Genomic DNA, 25,494 nt, shown 5'->3' with positions numbered 1-25,494 from the left:
ACAGCAGACAACATTTGGTAAGTCACAGTAAGGAAAAAAAAAACATTGCACTATGGTACTTGCAGTATTCTCAATGATGAAATATAATTAGCTATACAATAACTTTAGAAGTTGCAAAGACCTTAGTGAAAGCCATAAGGCAGCTATTTTAATAGGGCCTTACACATAGTGTGTTTTTAACTATATAACATGGATATTTTTAACTTTAACACACAACCAGGAGTCAGTTTTCTCACTTATTCGAGAGAGGAGCTGCTGGCCCTGAAAACAACAGGACGAGCCGGGATACGACACCCCATCTCGGCGGAGCTGAGGAGGAAACCCAGGGGCTGCAAAGCTGGAGCTAAGCTAAAGGCTAGGCTAGTGGACAACCAGTGGCACTACAAACCATCCATTCCCTCCGCTATCATGGGGAATGTGAACTCGCTGCCGAATAAAGTCGACGAGCTTTCCACTCTGAACAACCAGCAGATTTATTGGGAGAGCAGCTTATTTATCTTTATGGAGACATGGCTAGCACACCTTGTACCGGATGCTAACGTGGACCTGTGGGGATTCACTGCTGTGAGAGCCGACAGAGACACTAACACATGCGGGAAAAGCAAAGGTGGGGGACTCATCATTTATGTTAACAACCGCTGGTGTAACCCGGGACATATCTCCGTAAAGACAGTCTTATGTTGCCTAGACTTGGAGCTGCTAGCCGTTAGCCTGCAGCCATATTATCTGCCGAGGGAGTTCAGTCACGTGATCACCATCTGTGTTTACATCCCTCCGAAGGCAGATGCAGCCGCTGCATGTGAGAGGATTCACTCTGTCACAGCAAGGCTGCAGACACAGCACCCTGAGGCATTTATGATCATTTCTGGGGACTTTAATCATGCTACTTTGGACTCTACTTTGGCTGCTTTTTACCAGGCTGTGGATTGTCTGACAAGGAACAACAGGACAATTGACTTGCTGTATGCTAATGTGAGGGATGCATACAGAGTCACACCCCTCCCCCCACTAGGGAAGTCTGACCACCACCTGGTTCTTCTAAAGCTGAAGTACACCCCCCCCCCCCCCCGGTTCAAAGGCAGCCTGCAACAACTAGCTCCATCAGGAGGTGGTCCCCTGAAATGGAAGATGCCCTCAAAGACTGCTATGACATCACAGACTGGGATGTGCTGCTTAGCCCACACTGTGAGGACATAGAGGGGCTGACACACTGTCTGACAGATTACCTCAACTTCTGTGCAGACGTGGTCTCCCCCGCTAAGACTGTAAGGTGTTACCCTAATAACAAGCCATGGGTAACACAGGAAGTCAAAGCTGTCCTCAACAGGAAGAAGGCCACTTTCAGGAGCAGGGATAGGGAGGTGATGAAAGCAGCACAGCAGGAGGTGAAACACTGCATGAGGGAAGCTAAGCACAGCTACAGGAGAAAGGTGGAGCAGAAGCTGAAGGAGAACAGCATGAGGGAGGTCTGGGAAGGTGTGAAAACCATCACAGGCCACAATACAAAGACCAGAGTTGTTGAGGGGACACTGGAGAGGGTGAATGAGTTGAATGACTTCTTCAATCGGTTCAACCAGTCCACGTCCCCCCCACCCTCTCCCTCACTGCAGCCATCTCTCCTTCTTCCCTCAACACACCTTCCCCCAGTCATCACAGCAGCCCCCTCCTCCCCCACCTCAACACAGACTCCTCTATGCATTACTGCAGACCAGGTCAGAGGTCAACTAAGGAAGCTTCACCCCAGGAAAGCAGCAGGCCCGGACAAGGTGTGTCCATGACTACTGAAGACCTGCGCTGCTGAACTGGGCGAACCACTCCAACACATCTTCAACCTCAGCCTGCAGCTGGGGAGAGTGCCAACCCTCTGGAAGACATCATGTATCATTCCAGTTCCCAAAAAGAATCAGCCCAGAGAGCTGAACGACTTCTGACCAGTGGCGCTCACTTCACATCTGATGAAGATGTTGGAGCGGATCTTCCTCAGACCCCGGGTACAGCATGCCCAGGACTGTCTGCAGTTTGCGTACTGGGCAGGTGTTAGTGTGGAAGACGCTATCCTCTACCTGCTACACCGAGCCCACTCGCATCTGGATAAGGGAAATGGCACAGTGAGGATCCTCTTCTTGGACTTCTCGAGTGCCTTCAACACCATCCAGCCCCTACTGCTTCAGGACAAACTGAACAGGATGCGAGTGGACCCCTGCCTGGTCACCTGGATCTCCAGCTACCTCACTGACAGGCCGCAGTACGTCAGGCTGAAGGACATCACATCTGACACTGTAATTAGCAGCACCAGAGCACCCCAGGGCACGATGCTGGCCCCTCTTCTCTTCACCCTATACACCGTGGGCTTCTGCTACAACTCGGAGCTGTGTCACATTCAGAAGATTGCCGATGACACAGCCATCGTTGGGTGTATCAGTGACGACAGAGAGGAGGAGTATAGGAGCCTGGTGAGGGACTTTGCTGTGTGGTGCAACAGGAACCATCTGCAGCTCAACACCTCGAAGACCAAGGAGCTGGTCATTGACTTTGGGAGGTCCAGACCAAGGTCACGACCAGTTCTGATCGAAGGAGTCGGGGTGGAGGCTGTGGATTCCTACAAGTACCTCGGGCTGTGGCTGGACAGCAAGCTGGACTGGACTTGCAACACCAATCACTTATACAGGAAGGGACAGAGCAGGCTATACTTCCCGAGGAGGCTGTGGTCCTTTAACATCTGCAGGAAACTCCTGTGGATGTTCTATCAGTCCGTGGTCGCCAGTGTCCTGTTTTACACCGTGGTGTGCTGGGGGGGCAGCACATCCAAGAAGGACACATCCAGGCTGGACAAACTGATCAGGCGGGCCGGCTCTGTGGTTGGCATGAAGCTGGACTCTGGTGACGGTGGCAGAGAAGAGGTCTATGGACAAACTATTGAACATCATGGACAATGCCAGTCACCCTCTGCACACCGTCATCAGCAACCAGAGGAGCCTGTTCAGTGGCAGAATGCTCCTTCCCAAGTACAGGATGAACAGACTCAAAAACTCCTTTGTCCCTCATGCCATCAGACTGTACAACTCCTCTCTGGGGGGGAGGAGGGGTAACAGGAGGACAGAAGATGGGAAGGAGCAGTAGCCTAGCCTAACAATAAGCAATACTGGACAATGTGCAATATAATGTGCAATATAAAGTGCAATATCTTTCCTGCTTCCCCCCCCCACACACACACACTTACCCTAACCCCACTTCTCCCCCACTTCCCCCTCCCCCTCTTCCCCATATCTTATTCTTTATATTTGTATATGTAAAAACTTAATTTATTTTAATTTATCTAGAAGTTTTTTAATTTATCTAGAAGTTTTGCCTGCGACCCTGTAGAACAGGATAAAGCGGCTAGAGAAATAATGAGATGAGATAATGAGAAGTTTTCTCTATTTCTTTTCTCTATTTATCTATAATGATGCTGCTGGAATCTTTCATTTCCCTGAGGGAACCCTCCCAAAGGGATCAATAAAGTTTTATCTAATCTAATCTAATACATGTAACTTGTATTATGTGTTTAAGTTACCGGTATAAGATTATTTAATCTGCTTCAGAATGTGATTGTCTCAGTTTGTCTGATTATTTAATTAGCCTTTTACATTTTACCAGTGAAAATGCATGCATGTACAGTAGTGCTTGAAAGTTTGTGAACCCTTTAGAATTTCCTATATTTCTGCACAAATATGACCTAAAACATCATCAGATTTTCACACAAGTCCTAAAAGTAGATAAAGAGAACCCAGTTAAACAAATGAGACAAAAATATCATACTTGGCCATTTATTTATTGAGGAAAATGATCCAATATTACATATCTGTGAGTGGCAAAAGTATGTGACCCTTTGCTTTCAGTATCTGATGTGACCCCCTTGTGCAGCAATAACTGCAACTAAATGTTTGCGGTAACTGTTGATCAGTCCTGCACACCGGCTTGGAGGAATTTTAGCCCATTCCTCCGTACAGAACAGCTTCAACTCTGGGATGTTGGTGGGTTTCCTCACATGAACTGCTCACTTCAGGTCCTTCCACAACATTTCCATTGGATTAAGGTCAGGACTTTGACTTGGCCATTCCAAAACATTAACTTTATTCTTCTTTAACCATTCTTTCATAGAACAACGTGTGTGCTTAGGGTCATTGTCTTGCTGCATGATCCACCTTCTCTTGAGATTCAGTTCATGGACAGATGTCCTGACATTTTCCTTTAGAATTCACTGGTATAATTCAGAATTCATTGTTCCATCAATGATGGCAAGCCATCCTGGCCCAGATGCAGCAAAACAGGCCCAAACCATGATACTACCACCACCATGTTTCACAGATGGGATAAGGTTCTTATGCTGGAATGCAGTGTTTTCCTTTCTCCAAACATAACATTTCTCATTTAAACCAAAAAGTTCTATTTTGGTCTCATCTGTCCACAAAACATTTTTCCAATAGCCTTCTGGCTTGTCCACGTGATCTTTAGCAAACTGCAGACGAGCAGCAATGTTCTTTTTGGGGAGCAGTGGCTTCTCCTTGCAACCCTGCCATGCACACCATTGTTGTTCATTGTTCTCCTGATGGTGGACTCATGAACATTAACATTAGCCAATGTGAGAGAGGCCTTCAGTTGCTTAGAAGTTACCTTGGGGTCCTTTGTGACCTCGCTGACTATTACACGCCTTGCTCTTGGAGTGATCTTTGTTGGTTGACCACTCCTGGGGAGTGTAACAATGGTCTTGAATTTCCTCCATTTGTACACAATCTGTCTGACTGTGGATTGGTGGAGTCCAAACTCTTTAGAGATGGTTTTGTAACCTTTTCCAGCCTGTTGAGCATCAGCAACGCTTTTTCTGAGGTCCTCAGAAATCTCCTTTGTTCGTGCCATGATACACTTCCACGAACATGTGTTGTGAAGATCAGACTTTGATAGATCCCTGTTCTTTAAATAAAACAGGGTGTCCACTCACACCTGATTGTCATCCTATTGATTGAAAACACTTGACTCGAATTTCACCTTCAAATTAACTGCTAATCCTAGAGGTTCACATACTTTTGCCACTCACGGATATGTAATATTGGATCGTTTTCCTCAATAAATAAATGACCAAGTATAATATTTTTGTCTCATTTGTTTAACTAGGTTCTCTTTATCTACTTTTAGGATTTGTGTGAAAATATGATGATGTTTTAGGTCATATTTATGCAGAAATATAGAAAATTCTAAAGGGTTCACAAACTTTCAAGCATCACTGTACATGTATGTTGCATAAGTTATAACACCTATCCTGTTTTAATGAGAGTCAACCCACAATCAATTAAGTCAAATCAGTCTTAGTTGAGCAAGTCGGTAACGGTATTTCTTACTTTCACCATAAATTTTTATTTATATGACTTTGGTCTATAGCTGTCAAAGGCCTCGGCCTTAAAACCAGTTAACACTGTGCCGTCACATGCTCAGGGCTGGCTGGCTCAGCGGGGCAACTCGAATGCCAACTTTGCGGTCAATTTTAACTCTCAAAAAATATATATTTTTATTCCCATGTATGCAGCATACAAGAGTCAAGGATGGAGATACTATCCACTCAGAAATTTATTTAAAAATAAAGGCTCTGCGTATCTCCTTTAAGGCCCACCTATTCATACTTGTAACGACTCAGGACTCATTAAAAAAGATCCCCAATTATTTTGGCTCATCTATTCTATTAGAATCTAATAATCTACTGTAAAGTGTATTAATGGAATGCAAAATCACTCCCTGTTACAGATGGGAGCCCAGGAATTAAATAAATACAACAAAACAAGCTGTTTTTAATTGTAAGTATTGTATTTAAAACTGTATGGATGTGCCAGAAGCCAATATAAAACCATGCATGCAGGGCATTCTCAGTCAAAAGAGATTAATGATCCAAAAGTGGAGTCTGGTCCATTCACACAAGAACTTATTGCCATGTTTGTGTTCAGCAAACAAGCAAGTTATTAAAACCAAGAAGTCCACTTGAAAGAAGTGGATATAGAAACCACTCAATGGGATTAGATCCTTACACGCTAACAAAGAAGGATTTTTCCTATAAAAGAAAAATTTACTACCTAAATTTGACATTAGTAGAATAAATTTTGATCTTATTATAGCCGTAACTAAATACAAGGATAATAGTTATGCACACTATTAATTAACTTAATGTGAACAGATTAACAGATATTAACAGATATTAACATACAAGGATAATAGTTATGCACACTATTAATTAACTTAATGTGAACAGATTAACAGATATTAACAGATATTCAACAGATTAAGTTTTTTTAAGATTGTGTATATTTTTAATCTTTTGTATATTTAATTATTTGTACCTGTACATGCACGACCCCACCAGCTCTGCTGATCAACTTATCATGTTTAAATAAAGTTGTTCATTCATTCATTGAGTTGGAAAATTATCCATCTGTTGAGTTCCCTGACATCTCAAACTATCTGGTGCTGCAGACATTGTTCTACATGGACACACAGATGAAAACCTGGAAGAGCATGAAGGAGAACAACTTTTGATATGTGGCTGGGTTAAAGATCTGGGGATCAGGACACTACAAAATAAATCCTGTATTGTTTTTGCCCCGGTAAGGAGGAATTTCTGGGCTTTTTATATGCATCTTTGCAATGGTTGCTAGGACACTACAAGTTTTAGTATCGGGTGTAAACAAACCACGGCTGTTCTCAATCCTCCCTGCTCTTCTCTTCCAGCATCATGCAGGCATCACAGATCCATATTATTTACCCACAAACATATTTATTTATTCTGTCCACTCTATTCTGCTCTCTCTCTCTCTGTGTATGTATGCATGTGTTTGTGTGCACGCACGGGCACACGCGGGTTAAATGCAGACGAGGAATGTGACAAAAATAAAGGTTTGTTCTTATTAATTTACCCACAAATGTATTTATTCCACTTGAAAAGTGTTCGGCAAACCAGCTACCAGATTTGGGACCCTACAACATCCTGAGCTATTTAGTATTTGGCTTCAAACTGGTTGAGAAACACTGTCCTAAATTATCCCTACCTCATCACTAATGTATCTTTCTTACTCACCAAGGTTTGAGATCAATTTCCTCTGTGATCAAGATGACAGAATAGCCTTTCATTTCAATCCACGCTTTACTGAATCAGATATAGTCTGCAACTCCTTCCTCGCAAACCGCTGGGGGCAGGAAGAGAGATGCACCACCTTCCCGTTTGGCACCGATGAGCCTTTTCAGGTGAAGGAAAACAGTCATGATCACCATACCATGTATCTACATGTATAAGGTCCTTTTTGAAACTGATGAGTGCAGTGTTTTTTCTCCATTTTCCCCACAACCAGATTGAAATTGATTCAGACGAAGACTACTTCCATGTTCACATTGATGACACAAAGATCATGCAGTATAAGCATCGCCTAAAGGAACTGAAGACCATCAGCAAAGTCCAGGTTATGAATGATATCGACATCTTCTCTGTGGAGATCACCAAGAAATATTTTTACTAAAACTGTGATAGAATAGAGGCTGAAATCTTCCTTCTGGGAAGCATTAACTGAAATGTGCCTTTGCTTGTTTATAGTTGAATTATTGACTTGTTTGTGTTGACAATTTTAGGAATTAAATAATGAATAATGGTGATTTTTCAGCTCTTCCTGCTGGTCTCATGGCAGTGTGAATAATAATTGACTCAGACATGTCGAGTTCAATTACCAGATTATAACTGATGTGAACATGGTTGCTTTAAAATATTTACACAAGAGCAACATGGGAATATCACATCATATGCATTAAGATATGAGGGTACTTCAAAAAGTTCTCAGCCTCACCCAGAATACATCACAGGAGAAAGATTGTTCTTACATTATTTTTCTATGTCTCCTTTAATTTCAATGCACTTGGTCCACCGATGTTCAAGCTTCACTATCCCTTCGTGCAAGAAGGTCACATCTTGAGCCTCCAGATGCTCCTCAACAGCATGGATGATTTCATCATTACTCTGAAAATGGCGACCATGCGAATTGGATTTCAGTTTGGGAAACAGATAGAATTCAGACGGTGCCAGGTTGGGTGAATAAGGTGTATGGGGCAACAGTTCAAAGCCACATTTGGCTGCTTCTGCCACTGCCATCTGTGCTGTGTGGACGGGCGCATTGTCCTGGAGCAACAGCTCAAAGCTTTCCTCTCCTTTTTTTCTTTGATTGATTCTTTCAGTTGAGCTTTTGTGGACAGTGATATAAGGTTTTATAGTATACAGTTATGCCCCCAAATGGGAGTTATGCCCCTTGTTTCTGGGTGAGGCCAAGAACTTTCTGAAGTATCCTCATATCAAAGTGCCAAAGGAAACACATCACTTTACACAGATTATAGATTAATTCACAAACACCTTCCCCAAGATCCATAAACACAAGATGACAAGGTGTTAATAAAAGACATAGGGGTAAAATTGACCATCAATGCAAGCCATTTTTTGAATGTTTTACATAAATATAATCATTAAATTTTATCTCTGATTCTCTGAAAGTACCAGCTCTGAAAACATTTGAAGGGTTTCAGCTTGTATGAAAGTGCCATCTACGGCAGCGGTTCCCAACTGGTGCTTCTTACTTAAAATATTTGTAGGGCATCACTTAATTTAACTTTTACAATTTTTTAAAATCTAAATGGGCTTTAGTCCCATTCTCAGTTTGATTTTGAAAATAAATTAGGCCCCTGGAGAAGGAGTATTATTTATAGTGACTAGAAAACATGGTTGTTCTAATTGTCAGTTCCATGTTCCGAGCACAAAGACTCACTGAAACTGTTAATCTTTAAGCTTAGAGAGTTTTAGGGGCCAAATAACGATGATCCACCACAGCTGAGACTCCTACAGTAATTGATCACCACTGGCCAGTATTCATGATAGGCATGTATCATGTAGTAAAATAAAACAGCTTCTCCTAGATCTGTGCAATGTATAGAGCACAGGAGATTTCATGAGAAGCTGAGATTTCCATCTCATGACTCCTTCTTCCATGCACGCTTGTCACATTAATTCACTACCTATCAACATGGTTGCTAGGATACGTTGCATAATCACAGTCACCTAGTTTTATATTTTGAATTAACAGAGCATTCTTTATAATCGATAACCCACTTTAAGTTGGTGTGCCTTTAAAATCTGGTTTGACCTTTGATGTGCCTTAGAGCCCAAACAAAAAAAAAACCCTTAAACCTCTGATCTACATTATATGGCCAAAAGTACTTATGTGGACACCTGACCATTATCTCTTGCTACAACTTTGAAAGCATAAAATTGTCTAGAATTTTTTTTTTTTTTAATTCTGGAGCATTACAGTTTCCCTTCACTGGAACTAAGAGGCTCAAACCTGTTCCAGCTTGACAATACTGCTGTAGACAAAGCATGTTCCATATAAACATGGTTTGCCAAGGATGGAGTGGAAGAACTCGAATGTCCTGCACAGATCCCTGACCCCAACCCCACTGAACACCTTTGGGATGAACTGGAGCACCAACTGCACCCCAGACCTCCTCACCTGACCTCATTAATGCTCTTGTAGCTGAATGAACACAAATCCCCACAGCCACGCCCCAAAATCTAGTGAAAAGCCTATCCAGAAGAATGGAGCCTATTATTATAACAGCAAAAAAATCTGGAATGGGATGTTCAGTAAGCACATATGGATATTCTGATCAGATGTCTACAAAGATTTGGTCATGTATCTTCAGCACCATATGTTAATTATACTTGGGATTTTGTTATAATTGATAGCAGATGACCGTTTCACAATAGATGCATGTGTGATTTGATGTAGTGTAGAAACTCTGTGTAGCCTGCTCCTTGTGACTTGGAACGGTCTGCTCCTGTTAGAACTGGAAATAATTCGTAATGTGGACTTATTAGAATTGACAAACGAATAACATTTTTAAAAAGAATGAATCAATGAACGCCTGCAAAATGAATGAAAAAAAGGAATACAATCATGACTCATGGAGCTTCTGTTCAGTGAGTTGCACAGGCGCATAAGCAGCTTGAGCTGCACACACACACACAGAGACTGAGAGAGAGAGAGAGAGAGAGAGAGAGAGGTGTGCGGACAGCCAGATGCATCACTTTCAGCAGCAGTGAGTGTTCTCTCGAAGGAAAACGTGCATAATTCAACTGTGCCATACAGAGGTTGCACGTAGAAAGAATCCTTTCTCAGAAGACTGAAACATGGAGAAAAGCTGGACCAGCAATGTATCCCTTACTGGAAACATTTCCCGCAGTCATCATGGTATGTACTCACTTTTCTAACCAGCACCTTAATTAAAAGTGGCTGTGTGTCATTTTAATTACTGTCCAATGAGGGAAAACATTGCAAAAGTTGCTTTTCATGAGCAGTCTTGTTTCTATCTCCCATATATATATATATATATATATATATATATATATATATATATATATATATATATGGGAGAGGGGGTTCTTTATGCGCTACTGATTTGAAGCATCATGAGTGATCAGTGGGAAAAGCACCCCGATGAAGTAAATGCTACTCCACAGGCACCATGCCAGTCACTATTGCATGTAACTGCACACATTTTCACATTGAAACATGTATTAAAATTGTACCATCTAACATTTTGGTTTATTGTAGGGCAGCTGGCTAAATTGTGGAAAGCTTGCTTTCAGTACACTTCTGTGACTGCCAGGACGTGAAATGATGGAAGGCAACAGCAACGTGTACTGAGGCTTGATTGTAATTCAAAATCTGAAGGTACAGTTGTATCATCTCAGCCTGCCACAAGCTTGAGCACTTGGGGATGTGTGGAGATTTTGTTTAACTTGATTAAAACTTAAAGATGAATTGCTCTGAATACAATTTCCATAGTCCAATGATGTCAATAAATGGCTCATTCATCAGAGCGGAGAGCAGTGAATGGGTCCCTCACCAGAACAAAGAACTGGAAAGAACATTATTATTGACCATCCAGGAGCCAACCACTATCTCACTGACTGTAATGTACTCGCTGTCATTTTTGGTTGGCTTCATGGGAAACCTCATGGCAATTCGGATGCTCACCAGCCAGAGAAACAGGAAGGTGCAGAGCGTCAGTGCTACAAAGAGTTTACTGATCAACCTGGCTGTCTGTGACCTGATGGTAGTCTGCATCTGCATGCCCATCACCCTGGGCCATACCATCTACACAGCCTGGGTGTATGGGGATGTGCTCTGCAGGGCAGTGCCCTTTATCCAGGCAGTCTCTGTGTCAGCTAGTGTACTCAGCCTGACGGTTATCAGCGTGAACAGGTATTACAGTGTCCACAGCCCACTGAATGCCCGCTCCTACTTCACCCAGAGAAAGATTTACATTACCATCAGCATTGTGTGGATTCTGAGCTCCAGCATCTGTTCCCCGCTTCTTTTCATGATCAAGTTGGATGAAATATGTTTGATAAACATTGCAGTTCCTGTCTGCAGAGAGCTGTGGCCACAGATGAGGCTCAAGCAGGTGTATAACGTGCTCCTCTTCATCACGCTCTACTGCATACCTGTGGCTTTTAACCTGACCATCAGTTTCCTTACGGGACAGAAGCTCTGGAGGGCATCACGGCATTTCAGCGACTTTGACCCTCACAGTCAGGTGATGTATGCATCATGTTTGAAGACGCGGAAGAAGATTGCAAAGTTGGTGGTCACCCTGGTCCTACTCTTTGCCATCTCCTGGCTGCCCCTGTATGTGACTGATATTTTGATTGACCATGAAACACACACCCCACACTGGATCCTACAGACCCGGCCGTTCGCCCAGTGGCTGGGTCTCACCAATTCTAGCCTCAACCCCATCTGCTACTGTTTCCTGGGGGATCTTCACCGTTCTGCCAAGGTAATCCAGTCCAAGTACAACCAGCAGATGCTGTCTTTCCTCAGCACTTCAAGCTCCACCAAGCTATCAAGACTGCTCCTTTTTAAGCGTCAGACATCCAGCCAGAGGCAGGAGACAGGAGCTCAGGTGTCTGAGGAAACACTCTCGGATTGGTGCTCTCACACAAGTGTAGGGGACTTCAACCAGATGCTGTCTCTTCAAAGCCTGTCTGAGAAGATAGAGTCAAGGAGCACACCTGACCTCAACAGCCTGTCAGTAGAGAACCTATAATCTGTGGTATAACAGGCTGCTCTTCAGCATTGAATTAAAATATGGTCATGGAACGGGATGTGTGGGAAGGTTTTGGTGCGAGCATGATTAGCATAATTACTTTGTTCTCCTCTCACACTTTAGTTGTTCAAAAATGGAAAACTGTCAGTTTGCATTGGGTATGAATTATGATTTGGTGACATGTAATTTGAACTCATGATCTTGTGGTGCCACCACGGACACAACTGTGCATAAATGACTAATCACCCTTTGTCAAACTAGAGCAAGCAAAGACTACAACATTTAATCCATGGCTTAAAAAAAAAAAAAAGCTACAATATAGCTGCACTACATTGTCCACTATGGGCATGTTTTCTGAGCATTGTATAAGATATATAAATGTTCAAGTCAGTGTTTTTTTTTTGTAGTTTTACCAGCTGGAGTTGTATACAGAATAAAAGCAGCAAAATTGGAATATATAAGCTAATTTGTACTGTTTACAATAGTCTTGTTTGTCCTCTGAATTGTCCTTGACTGTGATTACATATTTTACATATTAAATGGAAAATGTCGGATAATTCAAGTCCACGTGGTGTATCATGCTTATTCCAAATCAACTTTGCAACTGTGACAAGATTAAGCACAAGGTCATTTAATTGAATTTGTATCTAATTGTTAGTTAGTCTCATAAGAAATACTATACAAGTCTAGTCTTCGTAAGTGATCTCACAATGTTTTACTTAAAACAAAGCTTTTTTTTTGTCACATTAGGAAATGGATTTCAATCTTGTGGAAAACCCACTCCAGAGGAACATTTTTCTTGTTTCAATAACATGGATAAAAGATAGAAAAATCTCAAGTGCCAATGAGTACTGAAAGGCAAAAACACAAAACCCAGAAGCCATGTGATTATATATTGACGTTTTTCAACCTTTTAAGGGTTCATTCAAACATTTAGTGCAGACATTTTTTGGAGGGGAAAAGACAGGAAATGATTTTTGTCTCTCAGGAACATTTGACTCTCTTCAGCTAAAGTTTTTATCCCCTAGTGCTGCAATTAAAGCTCATATTCATGTTAACAAATGCATTCAATTTTGCCCATCACTGCATCTTAGCATGTCTGAAGAATGGGATTTGATTGGCTTATAATCAATGCTAATAACATTTGTCTTTGCAAAGCACAGGGAGAGAATTTGATGTCTTTATTAATGAGAGTCTGCTTCAGTTGAATGGTACATTTTAAATCTAGCCCCCTGTTTACACAGTAGATACAGATTGAACTGAAGAGTGTGTTTTTCACAAAGTGTTAGGAAACTAACTTGCATGAGTGAGAGAAATTCCTACTAATGGAAACAATAATTCTAAGATATGTCCTTGTTTAGGCAAAAAACTGCATAAACTATTGATGTGACAAATGACAGCATGGACAGACCATGGCAGAGCAAGTATTCTGCATTTCCATGTTCTGTATAAAGTATTACTAAATGATATTTAATCCTTTTCAGTTATGCACTTGTGCAACCTTGATGAAGCTCAAATGAGAGCCTTATTCAAGCATTATTTCAACCTCCTAGCCTTTGATTAGTAAAAGGAAAAGCAAACTTTCAAGAGTATGTTTCAAACAGGGATTTATTTAATATATATATATGTTCAGAAAACCCAAACACTATTTTTTTGGTCTGAAATTCCAAACTTCAATGCAGAAAAAATGGACACATTAAAAAAAAAACCCAATAATAAAAAAAACAACAGTTCAACAATGGATTTCGTGATTCAGGGTGTCAAACAGGTCATCTCTGGGGGTTACAGGTCAGCAAATCTAGGGTGGTGACAGAGAGGACTGAGGCGGAGCAAGAGCTGCAAACGTATAACCACTTCTTTCTTTGATTTTTGGAAAGGAGAGGGGGGACTGATCCCCCTTTATGCAAACCAAAACAACCCTGCGCTCCATTCAAGTCAATAATAAGGTCAGTCTGTGATGGAAGGTGACATGCCCACTCATGAGATCGGAACTGCTTCACTTTTGCTCCCATAGATTATTATAATTATGTTGCTCTATCTTGGTATATTCTAAGATCTTTGGTGTCTCCTGCTGTTTTGCTGAAATAGTTTCTGCATCAGAATTAGAATCACTTTATTTCATCAAGCACATTTACACACACACACACACACACACACACACACACACACACACACACACACCAGTGGCGGCTGGTAGTCTTTCAAACAGGGGAGGCTGGTCGGTTATGATATTTCCAGATTTTAAAAGAAAAAAGAAAAAACACATCAATTTTGCCCATACTCTTGCCTCTGATCTGGCTGATTGTTGGCAGGGTCACAAACTGTGAAATAACAGGTTCTTTTGGCCCATTAGCCTACTGTCCAATATACATGATGGTGGTGTTGGGGGGGGTATATTTTAACATTTTATATTTTAAAATTGTGGCATGTTGTTTAAAAATTGATCATTATTGAAAGCAGCTCTTTGTCAGGAACCTCAGCAGTAACAGCAGAGTGTTCTGGAATAGGCACAAGCACTGACCTTGGGGAGCCAAACATAGAGCTGGGTGCCACACATTTCATTCAATGACACTTTCCCTATATTTTACTTATTTTGACTGAGAAATGTTTTACTGACAATTTTGATAACCCTTCACTTTTAATCCAGGTCTGTAGTGTGAAATGTTCTCGGCTGTGTTTTTGTTTAAAAATGTTTTCCAAATTGTAGCTGTGTTTAATTCATATCCAGAAAAATATATATTCCAATATAATATACTCAGCATAAACATTTTAAATAGATTCTATATTTTTGGTCCATCCATGACATATTACTAAAGTAGCCTATTTACTGTTGTTGATGTGGGTCACTTGCTGTTAGCCAATTCACTTTCTCGTACCAGGAGAGCTGAAAGGAACGAGTATTATTCCCTACCTTTTTCACCAAGTCAATTTGAGACGTTTGTCTACCCTGCTCTTTAATTTTAATTTTTTCCTTGAAAGGAAGACTGGCAAATGGCTTTGCCAAAATTAAATCAGCAATGCTTGGCATCCGTGCGCAGCTTTCTTGCTAGCTGACTAGCCCCCGCAAGTTCAAGTTCAGTCACTCAAATAAATGAAATTTCTGGAACTAAGATAGCAAACTTGACAACACTATATTTACACTTTATTTACAATGAAAATATATACAAACTAAAAAAGCTGGTAGAAACCGTATGTAATGAATGAAATCAAAATGTAAGCTGATCTCTTACAATACACCACAGCACTTGCGAATCCGCATGGGACTGAACTGAAATTCACCGCTGCCTGTCTATATTTGAAACGAGCTGTCAATCAAAGAAAATATCCGGCCACTTTCACCAATCACCAGTCTCCTCGCGGAAACTGCCATGTCCCTCCCACTGTGAGGCTGGGAGTCCGGTGGGTGGGCGTTTTCGCAGTATTTGTCCAATAATCGTCTTGCATTTTGATATTGAAAGCGCATAGCTCCCAAATGCCATTGAAGTCCACTGAGGCTGGGCTGCATCGCGCTGTCACAAGGGGGAAAAACTCATGCACACATTAGGCGAACTGGGGAAAGTTATAACGGAATGATTTTGCACTGTAGTTGGGTTGAGCACATATATTTCTATGATTCTGGATCTGAAATAGCAATGTTATAAGGTCGGCTATAACATAAGCCTAGCACAATTCATCCTACACGATGTTCGTCATTTTTAGAGGAGGCTGAGCCTCCCTCGTTGTCTTAGAGCAATCGCCCGTGACACACACACACAGGAGCATGACAACAATGCATGTGGAACACAGTGTAATGTTTTAAATGACATCATCTGCATATTGTTAAGCTTCGACCCAGTTTATTGTGACCTTTGAGACATTATTCAATGCACCACTGTGACCTTTTCTCTCATTGACCTAACATTTGAATTATGATGGGATTTTTTAAACAGGAAACAACCCAGAATAACCTAGAGAGAGAGATTTGTTTGGCCACATAATTGAACTTATGTTATTGCCATTATATCATAATTTGTTTTTCTCAGATGTGCAGAATAATAAATCAAAATGATCATTTCAATTTATTTTCACTGAATGCCCTACAGCTTTGGCTGAACTGCACCACAAACATGGCTGAGCTGTCACTGCGCTTCATAGAAACCTGCAGATGTCAATCCATATATTTCTAGACAATCTTTGTTCTGCTAAGCTGTTGAGAATTCAAGATCATTCATAACCTCTAGATCATGGTCAGGGTCACGGTAGATCAAGAGCCTATCCCAGGGGGATACTCCCTGCACAGGATGCTAATCTATCACAAGGCATTTCACACACACACACACACACACACACACACACACACACACACACACACACACACACACACACATTTGAGTGCTTATAAACATTTAGAACAGCAAATTAACCAATTAACCTACTGGCTTGTTTATGGGAGGTAAGAGGAAACCATGACGAGAATCATGCATCCAGACTCAGGATCAGAGCTCAGAATGTTAATCTCGGCCGTGTCACCCCAATCAAAATGTGCAAATTTGAATTCATTAAATTTTGTGCCTCTGGTTTTCCTTTCATGATTTATAGTTTTTATGCATTGTAATATCTTTCACGTTGCCTCTGTAGGTTTTGTTTTTGAGGCAAAGTAAACGACCATTTCTCAAAAGACTTCTTCTCACAGTGGAATCACTGACTTCGGTGCCAAATAACTGCCAGATAGTGAAAAAGTATCTGACTGAATTTCTTCTGTCCCTTTAGGAGATTACCTGAAAAGATCATTCATCAGACATCTTTTTTTTTTGTTCTTCCGCTGCATTTTCTATATACAAATTGCCCCAAATCCTTAAAAGTCAGCCTGAACTTGAAATAGGTTTTTCATTCAATCATTCTCACAAAGTACTTTATCCTGGTCAGAGTTGCTGGAGGGGATCTGGAGCCTATTCCAGGAACACTGGGTGTGAGGTGGGGATATACAGGGCATACATTGTAGACTACCATGTACATACTGTACATTCACACACTGAGTTAGTGTAGCCAGTCTGCTTACATGCATGTTTTTGGGAAGTGGGAGGAAACCAGAGAACCTGGAGGAAACCCACACAAACACAGGGGAAAACAAGTGAAAATCCAAGCAGACAGTAAGCAGAGGTCAGGACTGAACCAAGGATCCTGGAGCTGTGAAAGGGCAAAGCTACCTGCTGTGCCAATATGCCACCAATTTGTTTTTTTATGAGGTAAAAGTTAACAGATAAATAAAATGTCTGGGTCGCCTCATTGGGTGGTTTGTCAATGTTCACTTCTCCTTCAGTCTAAATCACCTGCTCTGGTGTACAAGTGGTCCACAATCTTTATGTTTCACATTATTACTATTCTGACTTGCCGTATTTGGAATGCTCTAATATTTCGCTGATTGGCATACAACAAAGGCACTGTTTATCAGCTCAATTCCATAGACATGTTTTGTGTTCTGGTTGTTCATCTGTCCATCTGAGACTTTCTTTAGTGTGAAAACTCAAGAAGGACTGGTTGAATGTTTGGATTTATATGGAATTACCACTGTTGTCACACAATTAACTGATTAGACTTTGGAATTGAGCTAAACACACTCAAGGTCCCATCAAGGTCAAATGTCTGAAACTTGTTGGCAGATAACGCATCCCAGTTGATGCCACTGGCAACAAGTTATACTTGTTATTTATATTTAGGCAATATCGCATGCGCAAGAGTGCAGTTATATTGAATATTGTCACAGCTGAGAATCGGCCATAGGTAATCACAACCTCACCGATATTCAGTATAACTGCGTGATTGTGAGTGTGATATAGCGTTTATACAACAGTTCTATAAACAAGAAATTAATATTGAATAAATCACATTTTGGATACAATATGGCCAAATGTTCTGTTTATGTTATCAAACAGAAATCGATCCCGAAGCAGCCACACTCACTTTATAGCATGTTGGCTAGCTTTCTAGCTAACTCACATTAATTTGTACATTTCCATGAAAGGTGCTTCAAAGTAAAACTGCTATGTCATTTTCCTTTTCATCAGATGAGCTTTCATATTTTAAAAGTTATATTCCTGAAAAGTGAAAAGTATCCTTTGCCATGTTCACTGATAACGTTGCAAACACTACTGTTGTTACTGTTCCCAACTAGGAAGTGGAATTTTATTTAGCGAACACAGACGAGCGGAGTGATACACATATATCCCTTTTTGACAAACATTCTGATTCGCACACCAAATTTTGAACCATTCACAGCATTTTAACCAAAAATTAATTGGTTCTGAACCTGAAAAGTTGGTTCCCAGTTGAAGCCAAAAGGTTTTTACAGTGTGAACTGTGATGACATCAGTGGGCGTGTCATGAGTTGAGAGAGGAAGCAGAGCACAGCAATGGAGAACACAATGGAAAAGGGTACATCTTCAGAAAAAATGGAATGAAAACAAATATCTGGAATAACAGAATAAAAGTTTGATCAGTGCAATACATCATCTTGCTACTACTGTTTGCTTCCATTGTGCATTGTGCAACACCCTGTGTTCATGACGCATCCTTGATTACAGTGGTCCTGCTCAAAACTGGTGGAAACGCAGGGTGGTTTGCTAGCTAGCACCAAGGTTCAAAGAATCCTGAATGGAACCAGTTCAAGAACCTGTTTGCTGTTGATCAAAAAACAGTAACAGTGAAACATCCCTGTGGTTATACTAATTATAAGCACTATTGGAACACTGCTTGACCAATCAAGTTAATGGACTGGAACTAACTGTTGTATCTTTTTCTTCTTCTTTCAGCTGCTCCCATTAGGAGTCGCCACAGCAGATCTGTTCCATGTATTTGATTTGGTATAGGTTTTACACCGGATGCCCTTCCTGACGCAACCATCCCCAAACTATCCAGACTTGGGACCAGCACTAAGTATGCACTGTCTTGTGCAAGCCCAGTGGCTGGGTATTTTACCTAATTTGCATGTCTTTGATCTGTGGGGGAAACCGGAGCACCCACAGGAAACCCACCCAGTACACAGGGAGAATATGCAAACTCCACAGAGAAAGGGCCCTGTCGTGAGGTGGCCGTAAGGTTTGAACCCATACCCTTTTTGCTGTGAGGCAACAGTGCTAACCACTGCACCACCATGCTGCCAGGATGGGCCAAAATGGTCCAGTATGGTCCAATCCAAAACTGACTGTTGTATAAGAATTTTTAATAATGGCCATTGTCGCAAGGCAGCTTTAAAGATATCTGGATACAGATTTAGATCCGTAATGAGCCAGCCAGAGGTGACAGTTGCAAGGGAAAAAGCCTGAAACAACATGACGAAGAAACCTTGAGAGAAACTGGACTCAAAACGGAACCCGACTGTGGCAGCGGGGGCGTGGTCAAGCGCCGGTCTGTGACAGGAGGGCGGAGTCGGGGAAGGTAAGTGGCAGAATCGCTACACCTGAGGGTAATTAACCTGTGTTTGTGTGTGTTTTCCCCAGTAAACCGCCCTCTACTTAAGGAGGGAGAGGGAGAGCGGAAGGGAGCTCTCTCCCCAGCCAGACGACTTGTGTGTGTGCGCGCGCCTGTGTGCGTGGCTGAGAGAGTGGTGTATGCGTCTGAAAAGAGCAAATAAAAAGAGTGATTGAATTTTACTCTGTCCTGCCGTCCTCTGTGCTCCACCCACACGCGATTCTCGCTACAGTGGTGCCGAAACCCGGGAAAGGTGGAGCATCAGTCCTGCAGCCCCATGGAATCCTCCCCATTCGCGGACTTGGTCCACGCCCTCGCCACGGCTCAGCAGAGCCAGCACCAGGCACTCGTCACGCTCCGGAAGGAGCAGGAGCGCCGCTTCGAAGCCCTGGTGCTGGCTCAGCAGGAAGATCGAGAGGCGTTCCGGCGTCTCCTCGCGTCGGCGGGGTCCACCAGCGCCCCGGCCGCGGGCCCATCTCCCCTCACCTTAACCAAGATGGGCCCGCAGGACGACCCCGAGGCTTTCATCACCTTGTTCGAGCAGGTCGCCGAAGCCTCGGGGTGGCCGATGGAGCAGCGCGCGGTGCGCCTCCTCCCCCTCCTGACGGGAGAGGCGCAGCTAGCCGCACTACAGCTCCCCGCCGATCGCCGGCTGGCCTACGCCGACCTTCGCCGGGCTGTCCTCCAGCGCGTGGGGCGCACGCCGGAGCAGCAGCGCCAGCGCTTCCGCGCGCTGCGGATGGAGGAAGGCGGCAGCCCGTTCGCGTTTGTCCAGCAGCTCCGGGACACCTGCTGGCGGTGGCTGAGGGCCAAAGATCGCGACGCCGAGGGAATCATCGACCAGGTGGCGCTGGAACAGTTCATCGCCCGCTTACCAGCCGGAACCGCGGAGTGGGTCCCGTGCCACCGCCCAGCGTCGCTGGATCAGGCCGTAGGACTGGCGGAGGATCATCTGGCGGCTGTTCCGGCGGCAGGACAACCAACGACATCGTCTTCTCTTTCTTCTTCTCTCTCTCTTTCTCCCCCCCTCCTCCCGTGTCCCGTCCTCGCCCCATTCCCCCACCACGGAGGCGGGAGCCGGCTCCACCCCAGCCGGCCCGCCGCACCCGTGGTGCCCTCCCGTTTCTCCCTTCTGTGTCTGTCTCCCCCCCCCCTCAGGTGAGTGAGCCTCAGAACACAGCTGCAGAGGGAAGGCCCGGGCCGGTTTGCTGGCGCTGCGGGGAACCGGGCCACCTGCAGCAACAGTGTGCAGCGATGGAGGTGGGGGCGGTGGTGCGGATCCCCGACGTGCCAGAGGCTGCCCTCGATCGGGCCGGAGCGTATCGCATACCGGTAAGTGTACAAGGGGCTACATATCAGGCGTTGGTGGATTCAGGCTGCAATCAGACCTCGATCTGCCAAAGCCTGGTGCAAGACGAGGCATTGGGGGGAGCACAAGGGGTGAAGGTGTTGTGTGTGCACGGGGATATTCACAGCTACCCGTTGGTGTCGGTCCACATACATTTCAGAGGGGAAAAATCAATAGTGAAGGCGGCGGTTAATCCTCGCCTTACCCACTCTTTGATCTTGGGGACTGATTGGCCGGGATTTCGGGGTTTGATGGCACGCCTAGTAAAGAGTGGGTCCTGCTGGTTGATAGGGGAGGGTCCCGGTGTCGCTTTGGCTGGAGCTGCAGTCGCAGAGCCGTCTACGTCATCTCCGCGACAGAGTGAGGAGCCCCCGGCCCCTCCTCTTTCTATTGGGGAATCCCTTGCGGATTTCCCACTGGAACAATCGCGAGACGAAACTCTGCGACACGCGTTTGACCAAGTGAGAGTAATCGATGGTCAAACGCTCCAGCCGAACGCCACCCCGTCCTTCCCCTATTTTTCCATTTTGAAGGATAGGTTATACCGAGTGACGCAGGACACTCAGACGAAAGAGCGAGTCACCCAGTTGTTAATTCCAAAGAGCCACCGGGAATTGGTATTCCAGGCGGCTCACTTTAATCCCATGGCTGGACACCTCGGGCAGGATAAGACACTCGCCCGGATAATGGCCCGATTCTATTGGCCGGGGATTCGCGGCGACGTCCGTAAGTGGTGTATGGCGTGCTGCGAATGCCAGTTAGTAAATCCAGCGGCCATTCCAAAAGCGCCCTTGCGCCCCCTACCATTAATCAAGACCCCGTTCAAAAGAATTGGGATGGATCTCGTCGGGCCATTAGATCGGTCAACATGAGGGTACCGCTTTATATTGGTTCTGGTGGACTATGCAACGCGATACCCGGAAGCGGTGCCTCTTCGCAATATCTCAGCACGCAGTATTGCAGAGGCCCTCTTCCACGTCATCTCCCGGATTGGAATCCCGAAAGAGATTCTGACTGACCAAGGCACCTCGTTTATGTCACGAACACTGAGTGAACTGTATGGGCTACTGGGTATTAAGACGATCCGCACCAGCGTTTATCACCCACAGACGGACGGTTTAGTTGAACGGTTCAATCGCACCCTCAAGAATATTATCAAAAAATTCGTAAGTGAGGACGCACGTAACTGGGATAAGTGGCTCGAACCCTTGCTGTTTGCAGTGCGAGAGGTCCCCCAAGCCTCCACGGGGTTCTCCCCGTTTGAATTATTATATGGGCGTAAGCCGCACGGCATCTTAGATGTACTGCGGGAAAATTGGGAGGAGGGACCTTCACAGAGCAAAAACGAGATTCAGTACATTATGGATCTGCGCGCAAAACTCCACACGCTCACCTACCTAACTCAGGAGAATTTGCGGCAGGCCCAGGAACGGCAAACCTGCCTGTACAACAAGGGCACGCGCCTTAGAGAGTTCACTCTGGGAGATAAGGTACTCGTCCTGTTGCCCACATCGAGCTCCAAATTAATCGCCAAGTGGCAAGGACCCTTTGAGGTCACACGGCGAGTCGGGGACGTCGACTATGAGGTTAGGCGAACGGACAGGGAGGGGGCGCTACAGATCTACCACCTCAATCTGCTAAAACTCTGGAACAAGGAGGTCCCCGTGGCGTTGGTGTCAGTAGTTCCGGAGAAGGCGGAGCTGGGGCCGGAGGTCCAAAAAGGGACATTGGCATCTCGTACCTCTCCGGTCCCCTGTGGAGACCACCTCTCCCCGACCCAACTCATGGAGGTCGCCCAGTTGCAGGCCGAGTTTTCGGATGTGTTCTCGCCCCTGCCCGGTCGCACTAACCTCATAGAACACCACATAGAGACGCCCCCGGGGGTGGTAGTGCGTAGCCGTCCTTATAGTTTACCCGAACACAAAAAAAAGGTGGTTCGGGAAGAACTTCAGGCCATGCTCGAAATGGGCATCGTCGAGGAGTCCCACAGTGACTGGAGCAGCCCGGTGGTCTTGGTTCCTAAGGCCGACGGCTCGGTCCAGTTCTGTGTGGACTATAGAAAAGTCAACGCGGTGTCTAAATTCGACGCGTACCCAATGCCTCGTATTGATGAGCTGCTCGATCGACTAGGCACGGCTCGCTTTTACTCGACACTGGATTTGACGAAGGGATATTGGCAGATCCCCTTGACTCCATTATCCCAGGAAAAAACGGCCTTTTCCACACCGTTCGGCTTACACCAGTTGGTCACACTTCCGTTTGGGCTGTTTGGGGCGCCCGCTACGTTTCAGCGGCTGATGGACCGGGTCCTCCGGCCCCACGCCACCTACGCGGCCGCTTACCTTGACCACATCATTATTTATAGTAATGACTGGCAGCGGCACCTGCAACACCTGAGGGCCATCCTTAGGTCGCTGAGGCGGGCGGGGCTCACTGCCAACCCGAAGAAGTGTGCAATTGGGCGGGTGGAAGTACGGTATCTGGGCTTCCACTTGGGTAACGGGCAGGTGCGTCCCCAAATTAATAAGACAGCAGCGATTGCGGCCTGCCCGAGGCCCAAGACCAAAAAGGGGGTGAGACAGTTCCTGGGGCTGGCTGGCTACTATCATAGGTTTATACCTAATTATTCGGACGTCACCAGCCCGCTGACTGACCTCACTAAAAAGGGGGCGCCAGATCCGGTCCAGTGGACGGAGCAGTGCCAGCGGGCTTTCTTTGAGGTAAAGGCTGCACTGTGTGGGGGGCCACTTTTACACTCCCCTGACTTCTCTCTCCCTTTTATGTTGCAGACGGATGCGTCGGACAGAGGGCTGGGGGCCGTTTTGTCCCAGCAGGTGGAGGGGGAGGATCACCCCATCCTGTACATTAGTCGGAAGCTGTCAGTGCGTGAGGGGCGCTACAGCACCATAGAGAAGGAGTGCCTGGCGATCAAGTGGGCGGTCCTCGCCCTCCGTTACTACCTGCTGGGGCGCTCTTTCACCCTCTGTTCGGACCACGCACCCCTCCAGTGGCTCCACCGCATGAAGGATGCCAACGCGCGGATCACCCGTTGGTATCTGGCACGCCAACCCTTCAACTTCAAGGTGGTCCACAGGCCGGGGGCGCAGATGGTCGTGGCGGACTTCCTCTCCCGTCAAGGGGGGGGGAGTCGGCTGCGGGCCGGACGGGCGCCCGGCCTGAGTCAGGCGGTGGGGGTATGTGGCAGCGGGGGCGTGGTCAAGCGCCGGTCTGTGACAGGAGGGCGGAGTCGGGGAAGGTAAGTGGCAGAATCGCTACACCTGAGGGTAATTAACCTGTGTTTGTGTGTGTTTTCCCCAGTAAACCGCCCTCTACTTAAGGAGGGAGAGGGAGAGCGGAAGGGAGCTCTCTCCCCAGCCAGACAACTTGTGTGTGTGTGCGCGCGCCTGTGTGCGTGGCTGAGAGAGTGGTGTATGCGTCTGAAAAGAGCAAATAAAAAGAGTGATTGAATTTTACTCTGTCCTGCCGTCCTCTGTGCTCCACCCACACGCGATTCTCGCTACACCGACCTCTTCCACGACTCTATTCTATAAGCTCATACAGTACTGTGTTAAAAGAATCTTCAGTATGAATTTTTAGCTTTAAGTTTATAGTTTCGAAGTGAAGTCATACACTGAACAATGAATGAGACCTGGGTATAGACTGTTTTTAGAAGTGAAATTTGTATCTCTGCGGTCCCATCTATAGAAATCTCATGGCAATCAGTAGCTGTGATGAATCTTTTTCAGCACAGTGGGACCATTGTTAATGAATCCCAAATTTGGATTTATTGTTGCAGAAGGGATTTTGCCTCTGACTGCCATCCCATGCATTATAATCTTTTACAAATCTCTTCTGATTTGTCTTTCTCCACATTTTTTTATTTTATTTACAACACATACACTTATGGGACAATTTTATCTCAGAGTTGACACATTGACCTTGGTGCCAGATGTTGCTGCCAGATGTTGAACAAGTATGACTTGACTTGTCCTTAAAGGAAATTATATTTAAGGTCTGGACAGCTGTTTGTGTCTTACACTGCACGTTTTGCCTGCAACTTGCTCAGGTATTGATTCCTAGGTCCGTGTTGGAACAAAACAATGATGGCTTCTCTGTCAAGTTGTTAACATGGCTATTTTTTTTAAACCTAAAGTCACCTTGGTATTTCTAATTTTGATCCATTGCACTCCTTTGTTTTCGTAAATTTTCATACTCATAGTGGAATTTCATCTCATCTCATCTCATTATCTCTAGCCGCTTTATCCTTCTACAGGGTCGCAGGCAAGCTGGAGCCTATCCCAGCTGACTACGGGCGAAAGGCGGGGTACACCCTGGACAAGTCGCCAGGTCATCACAGGGCTGACACATAGACACAGACAACCATTCACACTCACATTCACACCTACGGTCAATTTAGAGTCACCAGTTAACCTAACCTGCATGTCTTTGGACTGTGGGGGAAACCGGAGCACCCGGAGGAAACCCACGCGGACACGGGGAGAACATGCAAACTCCACACAGAAAGGCCCTCGCCG

The 25,494-nt window shown here is 44.8% G+C and overlaps 2 protein-coding genes across 2 annotated transcripts in view; both read left to right on the top strand.

Annotated features, from left to right (window-relative positions):
* Window positions 1–7,532, top strand: part of grifin (galectin-related inter-fiber protein) — a 28,222-nt gene extending 20,690 nt beyond the window's left edge. Inside the window, exons 3-4 of the mRNA XM_060942115.1 lie at window positions 7,101–7,263; window positions 7,368–7,532. Coding sequence (XP_060798098.1) covers window positions 7,101–7,263; window positions 7,368–7,532 — 328 coding nt within the window. The remainder of the gene's footprint in view (window positions 1–7,100; window positions 7,264–7,367) is intronic.
* A 3,337-nt stretch (window positions 7,533–10,869) lies between these two features.
* Window positions 10,870–12,165, top strand: LOC132900077 (neuropeptide FF receptor 2). Its single transcript, XM_060942114.1, has one exon. It carries the CDS (start codon window positions 10,870–10,872, stop codon window positions 12,163–12,165), a length of 1,296 nt encoding a protein of 431 aa, XP_060798097.1.
* Window positions 12,166–25,494: the final 13,329 nt, after the last annotated feature.

This window comes from Neoarius graeffei, chromosome 16 (assembly GCF_027579695.1).
Source record: "Neoarius graeffei isolate fNeoGra1 chromosome 16, fNeoGra1.pri, whole genome shotgun sequence".
NCBI classification, from domain to species: Eukaryota; Metazoa; Chordata; class Actinopteri; order Siluriformes; family Ariidae; genus Neoarius; species Neoarius graeffei.
This window is presented reverse-complemented; position numbering and strand designations above follow the sequence as displayed.

What these genes read in the sequence shown, in the direction of transcription:
- LOC132900077 (XM_060942114.1), top strand. Translation starts at nt 10,870, where the DNA reads ATGAATTGCTCTGAATACAATTTCCATAGTCCAATGATGTCAATAAAT.